We start from the raw sequence: 21,556 nt of genomic DNA, 5'->3' as shown, positions 1-21,556 counted from the left end.
CGTCGTACGTACGTACGTACGTGTGTGTGTGTGTGTGTGTGTGTGTGTGTGTGTGTGTGTGTGTGTGTGTGTGTGTGTGTGTGTGTGTGTGTGTGTGTGTGTGTGTGTGTGTCTGTGTAGTAGTAATTCTTTTGTGTGGTGGTGGTGAGACGGACATTTTGGGTTTTCTGACGATATGCGATGCGGGCGGCCTGTGCGTAACTCGGGGGAAACTCGAGGGCTGGCCGGCCGCCGCCGCTGTTGGGTTTGGTGGCCGCGCGCCGTTCCTTGGTTTGGTTTGGTTATTTATTTATTTTTTTTTCTGATTTTTTTGCTCATGAGTATGCCGTAGATATCTTGCCTCTTCGGTCTTGTTTATCGGGGTCGTACAAGCTGCAAGCCATCCGTGAGGTCAATTAGGGGAGATTTATTCTTGTGTGTGCAATTTTTTGGAGGGAGACTGTACAGTCTGTATGTATGTACTTGCACTGTGCGTTTATGTTGTTGCTCTTGAGATGAGCACTTGATACCTGGTCTCGAAGCTATGGAGCGCATGTCTGGAAGATGGTATTAGATGGTTTAGGGAATGGATTCTATTACTTTGACTCGGAATACCCGACCATGCGACACCAGGTATACACTCAGGGAGGGACTGATTGTACAGTACTGTACATACATCCGTATAGTAGTTTTGACTTCCCTCTGTGGATAACTGAAGGGCGGGGTTTACGCGAGGGAGGGGGATGTCCACCACCACCACCACCATCAATCTGTATCTATCTATCCATCTTAATATTCCATCTCATCTATCTATCTAACCATCTATCCAGAGGGCTACCCTAAATTAATAGTCAGATTTACCGGTGACGTTGAAGGATAATCTAGGTTTGCATGGGACAGTCCCTCTCTCCGACTCCGTTCCGTCACCCACGGAGTGATACCGGTAGGTATACTCCGTAGCTCACGGGGGGGTTACGTGCTGTCAGGGAAACAGGATTTTCCTTCAACGGACTGGGGAGCTGGGGAGCTGAGGAGCTGTCGCCGAAACGTCAAGAAGGCGTGGCTGTACTCCTTACGTAGTAGTGAGTCTGGGGTTCAGCCCGAAAGACCTGCCGGTGGCTTGACAGTCTGCTTTACCGGGGAGAGTGGAAAGGAAGTTGCAGTGTGCAGTCATCTGTGTATGTGTGTGTGTGTGTGTGTGTGTGAGAAAGAGGAAAAGACACAAACCGGTTCCATGTTGGTGGGTGAGAGCGCGATCTGCAGTAGCCAATGACGAAGGCGGATTTGGTCTTGTCGTGCTGGGGGGATTTGAGAAGCGAAATCAATTGAAATTAAAATAAAATTGAAATTAAAATGAAGCACCAAAAGAAAAAAAAAAAAAAAGTCCCGGCTGCGCAGGAAGCCGCGTCCCGGAAAGACCATCCCTGCTCAAACCGCTAGATAAGTGGCGGTTAGACTCGATTTTAGAAATACTACGGCGATGCCAGTATGTCAGTATGTCAGTAGTATGTCAAATAACTTAGCTACTACTAAACTTATGTCAATATAGCCTAGTGTCACCCTCCCCGCCCAAACAAACTAAATTATCCCTATCTCTTTTCCCTCTTCCCACTCACAGACAGTGCTTTTGTCCTGCGTAGACTAGACTGACGGGGACCGCCGGATCGGACTGGAGAACCTAAGATTTGACCCATAAGGGCTATCTGAATATTCCACCTGCTAAGGAGATCGAAAGTATCCATCATTCTTGGAGATCTCTTATTGCCTTTTTGCAGCAATCGTCAGTATGTCCGCGGGATTGAGAACGACTCCTCAGTATAATGCGCACATTCGCCTTTCGGCTGTCATCACCGTAACTAATCTCCCCCATGCTCTCGGGATGGCGGAGTCCAGGCAATTATCGATGCGCCACCGTTCGGGTTCTTATGACAGTGGAAAGTGTGTGAGTCCTGGGGAAAGAAAAAGGGAGGGGCGCCAACTGCTGCCATAGCCACTTAGCTGGACGATCTACAAATAGTAGTCTTACTTTAGTGCCTTAGCATCGAGATATATGTCCATCAGAATAATCTTAAATTAAAATCAAATGAGAAAAGAAAAATAAATGTCAGATCAAAAAATAAAATAAAATGACCCTTGCCAAAAGAAAATCATCTGGAAAAATAAAATAAATAAACTAAACTAAGCTAAAAATGAAAAGCTCATGATTTTAAATAATTTCCCCAACGAGACCGTCTACCGCATGGCTTACCGAAAACATGCAGCCGCATTTTGTACCAATGCCTTTGCGTCGTCTGGGTGTTTCGGCTCTGATACACTCAAGGATCATCCATGCTCCATGCTGCTGGAACCACCTCCCCCAGGTCCATGCCAAATCGGGATGGATTTCGAACTGACAGAAGAAAAAAGAGGGGAGCAATCAATCCATCATGGCCGGCATGGGTGGGTTCTTGGGGTTCTTTTGTCCACAGACCACAGATGCACATCGAGATCCTTTCACTTCTATCTCGCAGACGGTCCAAAAGGTCCAGCTCCAGTCCTTTCCTTCGACTCTCTTCTCTTCCCTTGATCTTTATAAGAACCTCATTGCACACCTCACCGTTGCTTCCTTTCTGTTTATCTTTTCTTCACTCCTCTGCTCCATATCAGACTGGACTGATACTGCCATCATACACTACTATATCCATTATTCTATAACTTGATCTTCTCTATCACCTTTACTCATTCCTCCTCATCTTCCTCTTCAGGCAAGACCCAATCCTCAATCCGTACTACATCGAGTCCCGTTTGTGTCACCAAGCTTCTTCGACCTCATTCTAGCGCGACGCAAGCAGCCTATACTTCACCGAATCATCTTCGACAGTTTGTGCTAGGATTGGTTGCCAACAGTTATCTTGCCACTATATCCTAGACTGCACTGAGGAACAGCGTTCTCTCGGGTGAGTAGCTGATTTCCGCTCTGTCCCTGTCCGGTATTTCAGTTTGTTTGAGACAGGGGGTATGGGTTCATACTTCCTCCTGATTGCGATCCGGGGACGAGGCACTGTATATCGTGCCCATGCGTTGTCACTATCAGGGATCAAGCACTGTGGCAGCGGCGATTTCACTCGATTGAGGAAGCTGACCTTCGTCTGCCGTTCGTGCGCCACAGCATTCACACCAAGAACATTGCAAAGTGCGCAATATCTCTTCGTTTGAGCCGGACGACTCGACAAACTGCGGTCTTGCACATACATATTCAGCAACCTTTCACCAGCGATAGCGATCAAGCCTCGCCAAACTTATGCACCAGACTCTCGCGAACATCAAGTGCTCGTTCTGACACCCGGTTTGACTTCTGTGAGATAAGGTTGTTCGACGCGATACAATCTCATACCAATCTAAGACCGTTCCTAAGTCTTTCGTCTGATACACATTCACCATGGTTTACACACCTGCAACTCCGTCGGTGTCAGGACCTACTAAGAGGCCCGCCTCTAGCCTTCAAGATGGTGTTCTTGGTTGGGAAACTGCTCCAGTGGGTGTTCTTGACGTTGCTCCTGTCGTGTTTTCATTAACATGTTCGCCATAGGTCATGAACGCCTCTTTGCAAACAACCGTCAACATGCCCTTCAACCACTACTCTCTCATCTATTTGGACCACTTGGGTCGGCTGCAGGTTCAAGAGTCGCCTTCGATCAGCGGCCAGAACATGACTATCTTCAGCCACGAGGTGCGAGAGAAATTCCTAGAGATCCTAGGTTCACAGATCGGCTATAGACAGCCTTTGATTCGCAGTATGTGTCTGCAAGTCCGGGTTCGGCGAGTGAAACCATCAGCTAACGTAGTCCAGGAACCTCCGGCGTCAGTCCCACTGCTCTGAACAATGATCGCATGAATGAGAGATATCGGCGCCAGGGCAAAAAGCGCAGAACTCAGCCTAGCGCTTCCTCTTCCACTCTGCGATACTCGAACCCCTACACCAATACCGTGCAAGATTTGCCTCCCGTGGCTGCCGTTACCAGGGTTGCCATCCAAATTGGTGACGCGGACAAGTTATCCCAGTATTATCGGGTTGCCCTGATCAACGTTCAGCAGCAAAACTGCCGTGTCATCTCCAAAGCATTCATCAAGTACATCGAGCCGCGGAAGCAAGTGCGGCACCCATACAACGGTGGCCGACCCAGGCCGGGAGCGCCACCAGGAACCAAAGGAGATCCGGAGTTGACGAAGCCCGCATGGTGGCCGGCTGATGTGATCCACAGAGAGCCTGATCATCTCAGAAAGAACGGTAGGTTTGTTGGCATTGACTCCGGCGCGAACACTGGGGCTGACTCTCTTGCGCATTAGAACGGATCAAGCTTCTTCTCCACATTATCCGAAACCTCGGCCAGCACGGCATCACTCCAGAAGATTTGCAGGAGGTTGCGCATGATTGCAGAAGACACATCCCCGTCGAAAAGATGGCTATCCTGGATGAAATGTTCAGGGTTCGCAAGATGGAGGTGCGGTATCAGATGGGCGAAGTTGGTAAGATTCAATCTCGTGGGTTCTGTGAGTCAGAAGAATCTCGACTAACGAAGACTTCTCAGATGCGACCACCATTGTGTACGTCGAGGCAAGAGATGACAAGGAAGAGAAGGAGGAGAACAACGAGAAGGAAATCGACGCTGTGGCTGAGCCGGAACAGAAGTTCGAACCGGAAGAGACCGAGTGCAACGAGGTGATCACTTCAACAGCATCCTCGATTGAAGACTTGTCTGCTCCATTCACAGCCATGGATCATCCAGTCGGTATGCCCTCCCACCGCGCCATCTCGATGGGAGCGGATCAGGGCCAGCTATTCCCTCTGCCAGAGTCGCTGAGCTACGGTGAATCGGATCGACTACAGGGCCAGTCTTTCTACTCGGCCTCCGAGGACTTCAAGAACGAATACACATCGCCCACGGTTATCAACACCCCGACCAGCAGCGAGTTGCCCAGTCCGCTCGAGCAGGCCTCGTCGTTTGACTGCCTGACCCCTGCTCCTCTCACTACTACCGCCGGCTCAGAACACCATCGCCCTACGACCATGTCCATGCAGCACTCTGTCGGACCATACGATAGTTGGGCCGCGCCCGCCTACCGACAACAGCCCCTGTACAGCTCCTTCGACTACAACACGGTAGCAACCAGCCAACCGATGTCACAACCAGCTATGCACTACCAGATGCCGATGCCAGAGATGCACGGCCTGCCTGAGCTGGCAAGCCCTTCCAGGATGTCCTTCCGGACCGGCTCCTTGAGTCACCCAAACCTCCACCAGTCTGCTGAGCAGCTGTGAATATAGACCGCACACGAAATGACCACGCCACGAACATGAACTTCCTTTTCTCCGTCTCCTTTTCCTCTCTCTTGTGTTTTTTTTAGCACTGGGTTACTCTTTCTTGTTGGGGTTTTTGTTGTCACTATGTTTTCTTCTTGTGTACTTGGGTTAGAATTGTTGGGTGGTGAGGATTGCCTTTTGTGACTTTGTTGACGCCCTGGGTGGGGTGGCTGGGATTGACATGAATAGATTTTGGGAAAGCAAAGGGCGCTCGTGTTAAAACTCCTTTGCTCCTGTCTTTGTTTGGGACATGGAAGCAGGTGGTATCTTGCGTCTTATTGGATTCTGTTTATTCTCTGGTTTTTATTTCCTTGACTTTGGCGAGGGGTGGGTTGGTACTTGACCGCAGCGTTTCAGCGTCCTTTCTTCTTGTACCTATAGTGGTACCCTTGAAAAAGAATTGCATGAGTTATACACGTATCTCAATGAGTTCGGGTAGGGAACGATGTGGGCTGGTAAACACAAATCCAGCATAACAAGAATATAACAAGTATACCCCTCCCAGCAGAGATGAAAATAGCCGAAGATGACAATGTACTGTATTTGAAAAGCAAGAAATGCAGTTGTATCGCCCGTACTGAACATAACATTTTTTTTCCCGGATGCAGTGGCACCTGATCTGCTGTACAGCAAACGGACGATAGACGGTCTACTCGACCGTTGAGCAGAGACTGAATTTCATGGGAAAAGAAGAGTTACAGTACATAGTAGATGTGGGGGAGTACAAAAGCGGGCCCTGCGAATTCAGTCAAAGGGGGGAAAGGGAGTACGAACCATAGGAGGGATAACGAAGACTACCTATCTTTATCACTAAAGAACAAAAGGGAGAAATGAAGAAAAAAAGAAAGAACCCTCGGGATTACTGACTACACCTTGTACTTGTTCTGTTCTTTGATCAGTGATGTATCGAGCGATTCTCTGTTTAGGAAAGACAAAAGGATGAGTGCGAGGCAGTAGACACAAAGAAGCGAGTCTTATTTTGGGAATTTTCATACTTGGTTTGGCCTCATGAAAGAACAAACAAAGCTCGGTGCGGTGCACTGCTTTTGTCGCAAAGCTAGTAATGCCATGGCTGCTTACTGGCGACTTGTTGGCTTGAGGCATGCATAATCTATCCGATCCCATCGTACCTTTTAATGTTCCCATGATGAAGGTATTGTCGCAGAAAACGAAAATAAGATATAGACTCCTTTAAGATTCCTTCTTCGCCCGAATCCACTCACCTCTCCCCATAAGAATCTATGACGCCTATTCTCCAACTAATGCTTATTATAATACGCATCCAGTATCTATTTTGGATCCCATCACTACCCCTGGTCATGTCCCAACCTAAGGCCCACCCTCCTGGGGGTATGGGTGGGCCTTATGGTGAAGGACATGGAGGGCCTCATGGAGACCGAATACCTCATTCTGATCAACGTTCCCGCGCAAGAACCGACGGCTTCAGCACCACAAAATGAATTCGTCCAGCAATGCATCGAGCTCTATGTCAACCAGCGCATCTCCGATCTGGCTAGCCTCCTCGGCCCCCTTTTCCTCCCCTCGATTCTGGAGGAGATGGGTCCCCGTCCCGACAACCTGGAACTCTTGCTGGCGCGATCCCACCTTTGTTACCGTCTGCAGCCCGGAGCCAATGACACGGTGACCTTCGAGCCATGGGCAACCCCCATCCTGCATGGAGAGATTGACTGGAGCTCCGAGATCCTGGGCGATATCCTGCAAAAGGTCCCGATCTTCGCACACTCGGACATCGAGTCCTTCCGCGAGATTAAACGCCGGAGGTAGTTGTGTTAGCGCGGCGGAAAGGGACTCTTACCTGTTTTGGCTGCTGTAGTTCTACTTGTATAAGGTATCCAGTAGTCTGGTTCATCATGATCCATTGCTCACAGGGCCCGGTGGATCTCTGCCTTAGCGAGTTTCACTCAAGTCTGTCTGTAACTTACTCACGAGACTATGTCTAGTTTCACCAACCTTCTACAGACAGACAGAGATGCTCATTGCTGTGGTTGAATTCGATGGCCTAACTTCGGTAGTGGAACATGGTTCTTGCTTGCCAGGGTGGCAGTGCAGATACTTTTAAAGTACGGTATGATATGCCTTTCAAAGTCCCGTACCCAAGACTCAAGCTCGGCTAGTATGCGACTCCTGACTCTCTTTCAGGGAGAGGCAGATTTTACATCACTGGCCGTGGTTGGCTAAGTTGGCTGACCGGGACTTGCACCTAAAGGCTGCTCTGAATGTCCGTCACCTGGCCTTTGCATGGTAAGATTCAGGGTAAGTTCCCACCTGCCATGTAAGCCTATACTTGTTGATCCTCTAAATCATATTCTCTTTGGGACAGTTTCGTTCTACTGCTCTTAGATCTATGCTCGCGATCTGTGATAGTACTAGTTGATGAGTAGCAACTCTGGTAACACACCAAGGCTGGAAAGTGTAGAAGATAAAAGCCGCGAGTTGCGGCGCCGGCCGTATTGGGTGCGCCATCTCACGTAGCATATCCAGGCATATGGAGAACAGCATCAATGCAACCACTACATTGCCATCACAGAACCGACTAGCGAAGCTCAACGCCCACCCAATACGAGGATGAGCACCGCCCGCCTCTTTCATCTCCAGCGGAGAGCCTAATAGCCTGGTAGCTTTTGAAAATCTCCGGCTTCTAATAGAGACCAAAAAGCAGAGGCCAGGTGGAAATGAGCGACCGGTCTAGATTGAGCATAGCATTCAAACGCCCTGTGTTTGACACATTTATCGCGCGCGCAGTGAACTTGTGTTTCGACAGAGTGGGAAGTGGGGAGAGGGGGAGGCAAGCAAAGTCCCCCTATTCCATGGGTGTCTTCCCAGAGAAGCAGTTCAGCCTTGTTGACATTTACTGTATAGAGTCTGTATGATTACGGAGTAGTTCGCTCCCATATCATGATGGAATGAGGATTTCCCATTGGGAATGGTGTCCGATTAGCCGCGCGCCAGCAGCGCTTGCGTCTGATCGAGCTTGGCGCGCATTGACGCAGTCCCACCCGCCGCCGTCTGGAGCTCCCCTCGAGGTGATTGCAAGTCCCCCCATCTCCTCTTTCTATCTCTCCTATAATCAAACAAACGTTCAATCCTTCGGAAGGGCAGCAGCTCCTAGCCCGCCCATCAGCGCCCCACATCGTCCTCGTCGCCTGCCGAATCTCAAGAGCTTGCAGCTGCATCCGTCCCCTCAGTTCGTCTCAAGAATCTCAGCGCCCATCCTTTCCGAAGTTGCGGGAACACCACCACCTCATTTCCGCGCCACTTGCATTCGCTTGCAGCAACTCATCGTCGCAAAACCTGTGGACCTTTCATCTTCACACTTTCCAGCTACTACCAATCGCTTCCTGGATCCCAAAACTCGAAAGGTACCGCGCCTATCGTTCGTTTCGCTTGTATTTCACAGCTGCCCCGTTCACGAACATTCACTCGTCGTCCAATTGCTATCTCTCTCCTCCTTCTTATTTTCGTCGCCTTGCAATCGCAGTGTTATATCATATCTTCTCCCATTATGCTTGAGCCACAGCTGACTCTGCCGTCACACCCGTCTCCGCGGTTTTCCTCCAACATTCAGCGCTTCTACAGTTCTCGCTCCTATTCCTTCCCGTTCATTACCCGACCACGCTATTCATAACACAAGGAACGCGCCCGGAATCACAACCAGAGCTTTAAACGATAGCATCGAGAAGTCTCTGCTCATCGTGTCCAGAGCGATACCAATCGAAATACCCCGTCCACGATCCCGCTGGCTCGCGGCAGAATGGCCGGCCCAGCGAATCCTTTCTCGGGTATCGGCCAGAGAGATGGTTCGGCTGGCTCCGCTGGTCGTGGACGTGGTGGACCATCTGGACGCTCGACTCCGTATCAACCTAAGGCCAACACCGCGACACGCGACCCCAGGCTTCGTGGTCGGGGGCGCGGCGCTTCAGCGGTAAGAGGCACACGTGGTCAGGGGAGGGGAGCCGGGACGGGGAATAACGTCTGGAGAAAACAAGCCGAGCAACCGGCCGAGCCTGCCACTGTCGCCTCGTCGCTTTTCGGACAGCCGAAGAAGCTGGCTTCTTCCTCCGCCACCCCTCCTGCGCAGCCGTCTCCGAGCCCTTCCCCATTCGCGGGATTCGGAAAAGCATCACCCGTGTCGTTTGGGATTCCCTCGAGCTTCTCTGGTGCTCAAAATGGCGGCAATGTCGCCTCACCACGGCAACCATTTGCGCAGCCTATCAATGGAGCGATCAGTGCGGCCGTCCCCGTGGAGGACGCCGCGCTACTAAGTAGCTATACGGATCGCTACGAACAGGTTAGTCCAAATTGTGCTTTAGGATTTGTACACCGGTGGTTAGTTTGACTGATGCTCACTTTCGAACAGCTCAAGCTTGATAGGACGAAGCAAAGAGAGAAGGCTATACGGGAAGGTCAGATGGCAGATCCGAACCAGCCAACGTCACTGCAGCAAGCCATTACGCCTGTGGGTACTTGTACAAGCATGTGTCCAGAATTCGAACGCGTGGAGCGCATTGTTCAGAAGATGGTCGACAAGAGCGAAAAGGTGATAGCATTTGTCCGAGTTCTGCGCGTCCGAAAGCTTATTCTATGATCAGTACCTGCATCCTGCCACGAACACCTTACAAAATATGGAATTGAAGATGCTCAAGCGGTTTCGACGATCGGCCGCCGGTTACGACGCGCAACTTCCGTCCGATATCAGAACACCTCAAGCGCTCCTTCAGACGATGAATTATCTCATTCGGCATGTTCTCGACGGCCCTGAACCCCTTGGATTGATCCACAAATTCGTTTGGGACCGGACTCGTTCAATCCGCAATGATTTTTCCGTGCAACAGCTCACTCAAGAAGACGATGTCAAGATTGCCGTGACTTGTCTCGAGCGAATCGCTCGATTCCACATTGTATCCCTACATCTTCTTTCTAGCCCGGCCAACGACGAACCTTTCGACCGACACCAGGAACGGGAACAATTAAACAACACAATGCTTTCGCTAATGTACTACTACGACGACAACAGAGGCCGAATCCCGTTTCCCAACGAGGATGAGTTCCGAGCTTATTATATTCTTTTCTCGATCCATGATCAACGACCTGATTTGGAATCCCGCGTTCAGAAATGGCCGGTTGAGCTGAGGAGCTCCCCTCGCGTTCAGATGGCACTGGAGCTTTTCGCCGCAGCCAGCAATACCTGGGAATACCAGGGTACCCTCGATGCCAAACGTCCCAACGCTATCGCTCAGGGCTTCTACATGCGGTTCTTCAACCTGATAGACTCTCCGGGGGTCTCATACCTAATGGCATGCGTCGCCGAAATCTACTTCAATCATATGCGTCAGACCGCCATCCGCTCGATATGGAAGGCCTACTGCCGCTATCCAGCATCGCAACAACATAAAAACGAAGAATGGACAGTGGATGAGCTTACTACGGTTCTTCGCTTCGATGATTATGATCAGACGATCAAATTTTGCGAAGAGCAAGACCTCCAGTTCGCCGAAAATGCAAACGGGGATCTTTATCTCAACTGGGGCACCCGTCCTGTGGATTCAGTCGGTATGTGTGCACTCTCGGCAGCTGTTTCGCCGTATACCTTCGTCCGTCGGGCTCAGTTCGCATCCTAAGGAGCTTGGATCTTAAGGCTATCAGCTCTGGTACTCACTTGATTTGACTTAACGACTAACCCGATTTGCGCTACAGCCTTTCAGCCATCCTCGGACCATGCATTTTCGGACACATACGTCGAATCGAAGCGCGCAGGTAGAACGCTTCCAGCAATCATTCTTGGGCTCAACATCAAGGAGGCAGCAAATCTGCAGATGATCGACAGTTCTCTCCTGCCGGAACGTCTCCCTGCTCTTCCCGCTCCTCAACCACATACTTCGACAAATGATGATTCACTTTTTGTGAGCGACGACGAGAACCCCTCTGCGTTCCGCTTCGGCTCTTCGCACGAAGGAAGCTCCCGAAATTCCCCGACGTCGACATCTAGCCTTCCGAACGCTTTTGTGAATGTCTCACCAGCAGCTACCAGCACTGAACCGAGTCGCCCCCCGACTTTCTCATTCGCCTCCCCTTCACCTCAACCACAAGCGCCTGAAAAACAGGCGGCTCCTCTCTCGTCCTTTTTTCCTAATCCTTCCTCTAACACCTTCGGCGCGCCTTCGCCGTTACCACCAACTCCTTTCGCCACTGGCACCCCAACTTTACCCCAGTCAAGCCAGTCACAATTGGGTCTGTCAGCAACATCGAGCGGTCGGCCGTCGTCTCCGAGCCCATTTTCGAATGGCGCTTCGGCATTCTCGTTTTCTAAGCCCCCACAACAGGATCAAAGTACGATCTCTTTCCCGTCGGCAACGGGCAATCAACAGGCTTCTTCGAGCGCGTTCACTACGACCACCTCTCCTTTCTCGTTCCCCAAACCTCCCCAGCAGGATGAAAGCAGTAAGCACGTGTCTAGTACGTCAAACGCACAAAAGGCCTCTTCAGATTCGTTCTCATCAACTACTTCGCCTTTCAATTTCGGACAACCAGCTCAGCCAGAACAGGCAACCACAGCGTTACCGACAGGAAACAGCCAACAGCCTATCTTCGCCAATGTTCAAAGCCCGAGTCAAGAGAAGCAGCAACAACCGCCACTCTCCTCGCTTTCATCCTCTACGCCATTCAAATTATTAACATCTTCCACTCCTCAGCCATCTTCAACTTCACCTTTCAGTACTTCCGTTCCTGCATCTGCGTCAAATCCTGTCTTTTCCACTACCGGGCAGTCCGCTCCTAGCATATTCAGCACTGGTGGTTCAAAGCCTACCTTCGACGGTTTCTCAGGCTCGGGCTTCAGTGCTTCTGTACCAAGCCTGACCTCTGATAATGCGGCTGCTAAACAGCCTCCGTCCTTGTTTCCCAAGCCTTCGGAAGAGACAGCCAAGCCGGCATCCCCTTTCCCTTTATTTTCTCCTCCGAAACAGACCAGTATGTCAAACTCAATCATCTGACTGACCTCGCATGCTAACTTATCCGAAGAACAACCTACGATATCCTTTGCTCAACCACCAAGTGCAAAGTCAGAGGTTTTACCTGAAGAGAAGCAGAGCCTTTCCGGCGGTGTACAAACCAGTATCTCAAATAAGCAACTTGACACTTCGACGCAGGCTGAAGTGCCAGCTGTGTCCGTTTCAGAAAAGGAGCCCGAACTACAGCTGGATGATCTAGGTTCTCCGCAAAAGCCACTGCCTGCAGCCACCGAACCGAGCAAGAATCAAACTCCAGCGGTTCCTGCTCAGCCTCTACCCGAAGATGCTACGACTAACGAAGAGGTGCCTGTGCAGCGTACTTCCTGGTTGTCGGCTCTCAGGGAAGCCGCTGACCGGCGTCGGGAGAGCAAACCAACCGCCAGTCGCAAACGAGTTCACGAGGAACCTGAAGAACCCTCGCCACCCCAAAGCGATAGCGGCACCAAGGTGGTCAAGGCGCAAAAGCAAGAAGCGCCTCGCGTGCCCAGCCGGAAGTCAATGGCACTTTCATCTCTGAAGCCTTTGCCCAAGCTTCCGATCTTGGAACAAATCGAGTCGATGACCACCCGGAAGCCAGTCGCGCCCTCAAAACCCCAGGAGCCAAGGTCTGTTCAAGTCGATGAGGACGAGCTCCTTCTCTCTGCTGCCCGCATTGCAGCCGAGTCGTTGAGAAGCGGTCCCCGGATCCTGGACGGGTGGTCTGCCGCTTCTTACGATGGGCGGGCGTCTTCCTTTAGCGGTAGAAGTAGCGCGTCGCCGTCTTATGCATTTTCGCGAAGCCAGTCACCCCAGTCGGGCCAAGTGAACGGGTACGAGATTTCCCTAGCCCCCGATACCAACCTAGGGCTAGGCCGTACCATGTCTCGAACGGAGCAGCGGATCCGCATGACCGGGGCTCACGGGCTAGCCTACAAACCTTTGGACTTCCCCCGTACCGATCGCAAACGGAAAACGCGTTGAGAATGGTGATGTCTGGTACGATGGAGTCATCCTTGGCCCCGGTTCTCCTCTCATTATTCATTGATGCTCTTCTGCCCTGTAGGGTTTTCACGAGAAAAAAACAAAAACCCCCTCAGTTATCATGCATGTCAGGAGGAAAGGACTATACTATACCATTGGTTGCATTTTTTTTTCTTCTTCTCGCCACGGCGTTGGTTGGGCGATATCACACATATGCCTTTTGTTGTCCCCTTCATGTGCATGAAGCCTGAGTTATGTTTGGGGTTTTTTTTTCACAGTGCGTGGCGCTGGAATCGTTCATCTTTGGGCATACAGATTTATATGCATTGTACATAGCGCTTGCTGCATTGAATGCAATCCTATGCATCTTACGAATCCCCCCTTCAACCTGTTGGTTTCCAGCATCGAAAGACATAGCTAATAAGCATCGATAAGTAGAGCAATGTGCTGGTCTGCGATAACAGCAATCCTGCTCGGGTGGGCATGTATGCCTTGCCAACTATCTTCTTTTGAGTACGGATAAAGGGGTGCACTCCTCCCTGGGAAGGGGGGGGTTTCTTTTTGAGGTTTGTCAAGCATCCGCCTCCAGGAAGTATGTACTGTACTTAATAAGCTTTCGTGATACCTAGCTTAGGTACGTGTCCATGCTATATAATCATCAGCTCGTTTGGTGGATACCTATTTTTCGTCGTTAGGGTCCTGGGGGTATCGTAGGCTGAAGACGTTGGTAGCGACCCTAGGTCTCTCTTTTGATTAGGGAGGGAGCACTGCTATGAAACCCCGTATAGGAGGAAGACTTGGGTGGAAAGGGCGTCTGTCTGTCTCTGGGGCGGAGAAGCTCTTGTTTAGGAAGGGGGCGCCAAAGGGAGGGAACTCGGTAGCGTCGCTGGAGCAGATGGTGGTGACTAGTGGTCGAACCTCGTCGGCTAGGCTTTGGGTGTGGGGAGCCCTTTGGTAACTAACCCCCCTGGAAATTGTGTGCGATTGAATTCCTGTTCCGGGCTATATGATGCATCTCGATGTATGTATACTTGCTATCTCTGGATGGGCCCTAGATCAGATGTACCTTACATTTATCCACTATCAAGACGGGTAGTGTGTAGAGTCCTAGGAGCTTCACGCCTAAGCTCTATCCTGTCCAAGCTAGTAGTCCCTTGATGTTGTAGACTCGATTCTCCATTCCGATAGCTAGAGAGGTAACATAGTCTCCAGCCATTTATCTTCCCACTGCCGAGGCCTCTGTAAACCTTCCATCCTTCCTCGACGGTCTGATATACAGGTACTACCATAGATCACCCCATATCAAAGTATGAACCGTCTCACTGGCGTGGCGTGTGTCAAGCAGGAAGCCCGAGTTTCGCAGCAGTATCCGACCGGGGATATATAATTGGAGTTTAGACTGGACTAGTCTTAGGCGTAGAGTTATACACTACTTCTAGATTGGAAGTTGGATCACAAGTAGCTACCTCAAGTGATTAGAGTATATGGGTTTATCCTCTAGAGCGGGGCTAGGCCTAAAATGTATAATCCAGTCGGAGATTGCCACTGTATTGAAAATCTATGAGGGATAGCCGATTACTCACTACTTTAATGACTATGACCTCTTACCCGACCACAATAAAACCCGTGTGCTATCCCGGTATTGTTGGGTCTTATCTAACTATATTCGACAGATACTCGCAAAATAGCATGAAAGGAAAAGAAAGTGATGCACGCTCAAGACAACCCAGCTAAGCCGAATGCACGCCCTCGTCCACGTCCTTTCCCTCCCCCTCCCCGATTTTTCGGTCTTTATATACCTCGAGCTCATCTTCTGTAATGGGCTTATGTGTCCCCCGCTCGTCTTCCTCCTCATCTTCCTCCTCCACGGCCACTTCATCTGAACTGGTTCGATCTCTCATCGGTGGAAGCACCGGATCCGACAAGGTAGGCGACGCCTCAAGATGGCAGGTCGTATCCGGCACCGTGGAAGTCAATGATAGTTGGTCCTGCTCATCCGAGTCCGTGCCACTGTGGCTCGATCCCTCCCCGCTATAGCATTTGGGTGACTCGTTCGTCTCAAGCTCCTTCGTGTAACTAGACAGCTCCACGATCGGGTCAACGGGTGTTCGAGGCACCCAGCCCTTGCATGCCCGGCTGTACAGGTCTTGGAATGAGGGCCCGTGACTGCGATTGCTAAACCATTCATGCCCCAGAGCTTCCTCAGCAGTCATGCGCTTGTCGTCCGCCATCTCAAGCAGGCGGCAGATGAAATTTTGAGCGCGGATTCTGATCTTATGTAGATAAAAGAAACTCAGTAGGTGGAACACACCAGTTTCCCGTGCAAGAAAGTCCGCCCACGATTCGAACGAACTGTCGGGTAAAAGTTCTCCGGTGAGTAGTATGGTTGCCACACATCCCAGACACCACATGTCGATAGCTTTGGTGCAACGTCTCTCGAGCATCTCACTACTGCAGTTAGCGAGCTGGTGCCGCCCTGTTACAGATACACGCTGTCACATAGTGCCTGAAGAAGACCGAACATGACTTACGGAGCACGATACGCGATGGTACCCTTCGTTGCCGCCATTTTTTCCATGGGATGATTCAACCGCGTAGCGCAGCCAAAGTCGGTGAGAACAACCCTACCCCCCTCTTCCAAGGTTGTCATGAGGATGTTATCGAGTTTCAGGTCGCAGTGGACAATATTTTGGTCATGAAGGTATTCCAGCGCCAGGAGGATCTGCCGCACTACCGATGCGGCCTCCATGTTAGCAAGCTTTCCTCCTTTGTATTGCATATAAGAGAAGAGATCCCCTCCGGTGACAAGTTCCTGGAAGATGTAGCTGTTGACAACCGCGAGCTTAGCTTTGATCTCAGTGTTCCCGGGCTCACCACGACTCACTAGGTATCAGGAGAGCAGACCACCTTCTCGAGGCTCACGATATTAGGCTGTGCGTAGGAGTGGTTAGTCAGGCATCATCCACGCATAGCCACCCTCCTTCTCTTGTTCAACCGCACTCACAAATCCTTCCCCTTTCCCCTTTCTCTTCTCCAAGGGATCAGACTCACATGACTCAGATCCTTCAAGATCATAACCTCCTGCCGCAGAAGCTCGCGCTTCTCCGTCCACCTCTTCCACACCAGGTCATCGAACTGCGCCATGACCCCGGGATCCCCAGCTTCCTCCGAAGCCTGTGACCCATGGTGCTCGAAGAGGTTGGCTAGGTCTGCTCTCACGGATCTGATGGCCTGATCTCGAAGGGGCCGCAAATCCAGGACCTTGCACGCCAGTTGCCGTCCCTGGTCTCGCCGGTAAGCCATGTACACGGTTGCGAAGCCTCCCAGGCCGAGCTTGCGGTGCGTGAGAACGAACTCGCGGTTCAGGAGCTGCAGCTCCTCTTGCTGCGACTCATACGGCGTTGGTTTGTCGTACACCTGGTCCCGGCATTCGAACATGAGGAACTTCTCGCCCTTCAGGCAGAGGATGTCGCCGTGGGTCAGCAGGAAGCCGCCGGCCGAACGGCCCATGGGGTGGCCGTTCCAGGTGGTGACGTTCATGGAAAGGTCCTGGGCGTAGACGAGCGGAGCGATCTCGCTGGGGTTGTCGCGGTCGAATACCACGGTGTGGATGCGGAGGTGCCTGCGCGAGATGTGTTTGCCCTTAATGACGTAGTCGCATTTCGTGGACCGGCCGATGGTAATCACCTTGTCACTGTAGATGGCGAGAGGATTGGTGGACTCTCCGGTGTGGATATCGTGGGTTAAGATGGTGCCGACGAAGAGGCTTTGGGAGGGCTGGGTAGGATGTGTGGACATGCTGGTTGCTGATATCGATGGAATAATGCTGATAAATGAAGTGAAAGTCGGGGGTGTATATTCTAAGTGTAAAACAGCTGTAATGATATAGTTGAGAGCACAGTGAGAGCAAATGGAGAGAAAGAAGAGGTTTCTGTTTACAGTCGACAACTGTATAATGCTGGCTGCCTTAAGGATATGATTGGGACGGATTAGGAAGGAGCGCATCACCGTGACCGCGCAGCGGGACTTCTTCCCAATCATTCTCGTTGAAACAGGCAACATGGAAGACACTTTCAGTTGATAATGTCGAAGGCAAGCTTAGATCTGGCGAGTATATACCAGTCCAGTCTGTTGGGATTGATGTTGTTGTATACTAAGTAAACTAGATAAACAATATACTATAGAAGCATTTGCACAAGCAAGGTGGTTCCTACTTGTGAGATCGTCTATATAAGCAAGGAATTATTTAAGGATTCATTCCTACAGCAAAATAGTCTATATATGCAAACTACCCTGAAATGCCTCACATCTGACGCAGCCCTTGATAGTATTTATAATACACATGAGGAAAAGCCCCCGAAAGTTGCAACATATCTGACCCGGGTTTCAGCCAGACGTCCACTATTATCAAGCCTAGCTAATGCTATTAAGCTCTATCCAATTACCAGGGCTGAGTGCATCCGTTGATCGAATCACATCACGCAAACGTGTCGCTCCGCAAGCCCCCCAGCCCATCGCAGAAAGAGATCTATCCATATGCCATCTACCTACAGGGAACTATACAATAACATACATACACACAGATTAGGGAACGCCCCCCGAAGGTCCCTTACTATCCACCCCAATTGTCTTCAAGAATGGCTCAATAACGCCCCGCTTGCGCTCCTCCAGCGCTCGTCGGTCTTTTTCCTTCGCGGGCACGGGTCCTTCCGTGGTGACCAGTACCGAGGCGAAAATCGTCGCCAGGGCAGTTTCAACCGCTTGGCGGCGCATGGCCATCTGGGAGATGACAGAAGGGGGCTCGGAGACGGAAGAGTTGAATGTGCGGGTTCGGCGCCGGAAGGCGTTGGCGGATATAAATGATGATGGGGGTGGCGGTTGCTCTTGCTCTTGTTGTTGCTGCTCTTGGGGGGTTGCTAAGTCTTTTGACGAATTCTCTAGTGTTGTTGGGTTTCTATTCTCGCGCGGAGGGGTTAAGATCTTCAGAGGGCCGTGGGTGGGGATGGATGATGCCGGGGCGACTTCGTTGGCGATACGGGCTAGCATGAAAGTTACAAAAGTGAAGGAGACGCTGTGGGCGGGGGAATAGGCGAGGCTTTCCAGCACCCACGCTTGGGCTTCTTCCCACGATAAAGGCGGTGCGCGGGTCTTCTCGCGAGCAAGGATCTGTTGGTCTAGATTTTGCCACACAGTGTTGGTGACGACGCCGTCTTTCAATGACCGAAGGAAGACAAGTAGCGTTTCGCTGAGAATCTCGAGCCGGTGGAGACAAGATACTTCGGGCGCGAAGACGATGCTGAAATCTTTATTGGTGTCCAAAGCCTCGCGAGCGGCGGCCAAAAGTGAGAGACGCTCGTCCTTGTCACGTAAGGTCCATGTCTCAGGCTCAAAAGGCCAGCCATAGCCATATGGCTCCTTGGTCCACGGAGGCATGTCATCCTCTGAGTGGCCTCTTGTCATACTCCATTCAGCAACGGCCCGTTCAGTCATTTCCGAAATAGCCTCAGTCAGTCTGAATAGCTCGCGAGGTGCCGATAGAGGCACGGCCGAACTCCGTCGTTGTTCGGAGTTGTTGAGACTCCGCGCTCCCGCCTCGGGCATCATTGTGAGCTCTTCGAGCGAGCGGCCAAAGCAGGTAGGCAGCCATTTGCCGTACGCAGAAATGAAATGGTCCCGCCCGTTCGTCACTCGGAGGACGAGGACTTCTTCCAGGCTAAATTGGTCCTGATTCAATAATCGAGCCAGCTCTACGTCTCGAACAAACGCCGTAACCTCAATATTGGCAATCTCACCGGGGAGGAGAGTGCATTCGTTCGACGGCAGCTTCTTTTTCGAGTCTTCTTGTTCGGGGTGGTGCACCCGGTACTCCAACCAAGGAGCCGACTTGTGGGTTTCATTCTGTTCCGGCTTCTCCAGAGAGAAGGTGGCGGATACACCGCTGGTATTGGCGACGGTCAAGGTCCGAGTGACGGGAACATCGAACGGCACGTCTCCAAAATTCACGGCGTTGGGATCTTCGCTGGTGGGCTGATCACCATGATGATCGACCACCACGGTAAGTCCAGGTCGAGACTCGTTTTCCACCTTGTCCAGTTTTCGAACCACTTCCTGATGGATCTTGGCCTTTATTTGCGGATCCACGGACTCGAATGTCAAGGTAAACCCAGCCGCGAGAGGCTTATGGTCCGAGGAGAGTATCCCTTGATGAGACAAGTAGTAGTCTAACTGAAGAGACTCATCGGCTTCGGCGGCAGACATGAGAGAGTCGTCTTCACTGGAATCCTTGTCGGGATCATATTCATCCCCACTGTCGGCTCCGTCAACATCTGGGTCATAATCGAACAAGACGTTGTCATCAGCAGCCGCCTTGTCCAGACCCCTGGCCTTCATCTCCTCATCGCGCTTCCTAGCCTCCTCGGCTTCTTTCGCCAGTCGCTCAGACCTCAGTTTGTCTTTGTGTGATCGGAACAAAATCCGATCGCACCAGCTGGGACCGCGATTTTTCTCACTCGAATCAAACCTACCCACGCTGCCTACATCATACTTGTAAGTAGGCAGGAAGGTGACAGGACCCTCTCGCCAGCCGTCATGGAACGCCTTACGCCTGCTCTGCTGCATCGTAAGCTGGTCATGAGGCAATAGAGACGATATCGTGGTCTGTAAGGAGGCGGGATCTGTATGGGGATCGATGTCGTCGTCCGAAACAGGGGAACTAGAGCTGCCTCTTTTAGATGATCGCTGTTGATTTCCTCCTTCTTTGTCTATTACCAGCGGTGATTCAGTACGCCCATCGGCATTCACTCGTGTCTTGTGCCGGTTATCGTAGTCGTTCTCCGTATGTCGAGCCAGCACTCGACGCACATCATCCCCGGGAATGTCTTCCAGTCGGTAATTGAGATCTCCGAACCAGAAAGCAAAGTCCTCTTGCCCGATACTCTCGGCAGGGTCTTCACGAAGTGTAGCGATCGGGTCAATGGGTTCAAAGCGAGTCCGTGTAACGATCTGGGAAGCGTCCCAATTGCGCCGCTCTAGACTGTTCTTATCGGACCCGGCAGCCAGGTGACAGTTCACAAAGACAACGCATGTGGTTTCGCCAAGGACCAAGCGAGTCGCGACGGCGCCTTTGTTACCCATATATCCTAGAAGCCCCGTACCCACACTAGTGCAGCTCACGGACGATACCTGGTTGGCCAGGGAGGGGGAAGCATAAACCAGCTGCAGCAATCCCACCAGCTGTGTCTCGGCAATAAGCTTATATCCCGGTGGCAAGGCCTTCTCAAGCGCCGCCTTCCATCTATTCGCCGGCGCTGGATCGACATACGGTCTCAGGGCCTCCGCGGGCGACGAGACATCCACAACCTCCTGCAAGCCCAGGACGTAGAGGTCAATCTGGTCCGGCGTAGTCTCGGACAGTGACTCTGTCTGTCCAGCCGAAGAGTCGTCCGTCTTGTTTCCTCCCTGCGAGTCCTTCACCCGCAACCCAGACAGTTGTTCGCATACCCCCTTCTGTTGCACGAACCAGTTCCCGATGTCGTTCTCGGTGCCCGGGATGGCAGCCACGTTCCATGTGCCGACCTTGATTCGGATCGACTGCTGGTGGGTGTATTCGGCCTTTCGCGCTTTGACGGCCTGCGGGAGCGAGGAGGGGTCAGTCTCCGGAGACGTTTCGTTGTCGCCCGGGAATTCGCCGGAGATGTGTTGCTGTTGCTGGGCGATGGAAGCCATGGTGTATGATCAAGGGAATAGTATGCGCCCTCCCGATCCAGGGATATAGATCTATATATAGGGTGGCCTCCGAGCGATGCGGGCGAATACGAGGTCACCGCGGACTGACACGCGGCGCAAAAGGTTGCACAACCGAATAGAAGCTAGATGTGATAATTTGAGAAATTAGGAGATGAACATCATGCGACCATCGAGCGAGAGGTCAGGGTTCGTTCTAAATCAAGACTGGAGTGTGGACCAGAGCGTTGGTGGCGAAGGTCGTAGCGAGCGAGAGCTGCGTGGAGTACGTACTGTACAAGCCCGCGGGAGCGGCGGCTCTGGATTGGTATAGATTGGGATGGGGGGGCGCTCACAAGAGAGAGAACAGTCTTGGGGATTTGAATCAAGGTCTGCGATCAGCTTCCACGAAGAATGATCGCAGAACCCAGTGAAAGAGAGAAAAGGTGGTGGGAGGATGGTTTTGAGGTGGAAGGAGGAAGAAGGGGAAGAGGAAGAGTGACGGATTGAATCAATGATGGAATGG

General features: G+C 51.6%; 4 protein-coding genes across 4 annotated transcripts; 2 read left to right on the top strand and 2 right to left on the bottom strand.

Moving 5' to 3' along the window:
* Positions 1 to 3,397: 3,397 nt before the first annotated feature.
* On the top strand, positions 3,398 to 5,278 carry ASPACDRAFT_64555 (uncharacterized protein; the record flags this gene model as incomplete). The annotated part of the gene is made up of 5 exons (XM_020204009.1): positions 3,398 to 3,493; positions 3,548 to 3,752; positions 3,809 to 4,246; positions 4,306 to 4,485; positions 4,548 to 5,278. 5 exons carry the CDS (start codon positions 3,398 to 3,400, stop codon positions 5,276 to 5,278), a joined length of 1,650 nt encoding a protein of 549 aa, XP_020051623.1.
* A 3,814-nt stretch (positions 5,279 to 9,092) lies between these two features.
* Positions 9,093 to 13,272, top strand: ASPACDRAFT_10552 (putative leucine permease transcriptional regulator (SAC3); the record flags this gene model as incomplete). Its single annotated transcript, XM_020195303.1, has 6 exons — positions 9,093 to 9,629; positions 9,699 to 9,878; positions 9,931 to 10,891; positions 11,036 to 11,267; positions 11,328 to 12,307; positions 12,548 to 13,272. Coding segments are annotated over 6 exons (3,615 nt in total), but the record flags the coding sequence as incomplete, so codon positions are not given.
* A 1,655-nt stretch (positions 13,273 to 14,927) lies between these two features.
* ASPACDRAFT_1860320 (FHA domain-containing serine/threonine-protein kinase) lies at positions 14,928 to 17,158 on the bottom strand. Its single transcript, XM_020197734.1, has 4 exons — positions 16,360 to 17,158; positions 16,193 to 16,239; positions 15,840 to 16,133; positions 14,928 to 15,756 (listed from the first exon to the last, which is right to left on the bottom strand). Exons 1-4 carry the CDS (start codon positions 17,104 to 17,106, stop codon positions 15,039 to 15,041), a joined length of 1,806 nt encoding a protein of 601 aa, XP_020051621.1. The 5' UTR covers positions 17,107 to 17,158; the 3' UTR covers positions 14,928 to 15,038.
* Positions 17,159 to 17,892: 734 nt separating this feature from the next.
* Positions 17,893 to 21,033, bottom strand: ASPACDRAFT_36521 (phosphatase family protein; the record flags this gene model as incomplete). The annotated part of the gene is made up of 3 exons (XM_020200215.1): positions 17,893 to 19,582; positions 19,778 to 20,030; positions 20,166 to 21,033. The coding sequence occupies 3 exons, from the start codon at positions 21,031 to 21,033 to the stop codon at positions 17,893 to 17,895; spliced, it is 2,811 nt and encodes a 936-aa protein (XP_020051620.1).
* Positions 21,034 to 21,556: the final 523 nt, after the last annotated feature.

Source organism: Aspergillus aculeatus (genome assembly GCF_001890905.1).
Source record: "Aspergillus aculeatus ATCC 16872 unplaced genomic scaffold ASPACscaffold_21, whole genome shotgun sequence".
Taxonomy (NCBI): Eukaryota; Fungi; Ascomycota; class Eurotiomycetes; order Eurotiales; family Aspergillaceae; genus Aspergillus; species Aspergillus aculeatus.
The sequence above is the reverse complement of the archived record's forward strand: the minus strand, read 5'-3'. Positions and strand labels throughout refer to the sequence as shown.

Bases quoted from the DNA above. Each gene is read 5' to 3' on its own strand.
- ASPACDRAFT_1860320 (XM_020197734.1), bottom strand. From the start codon at position 17,106: ATGTCCACACATCCTACCCAGCCCTCCCAAAGCCTCTTCGTCGGCACC. The intron at 16,240-16,359 runs GTGAGTCTGATC...TCCTACGCACAG, and splicing joins TCTTGAAGGATCTGAGTCAT to CCTAATATCGTGAGCCTCGA. The intron at 15,757-15,839 runs GTAAGTCATGTT...TAACTGCAGTAG, and splicing joins ACCATCGCGTATCGTGCTCC to TGAGATGCTCGAGAGACGTT.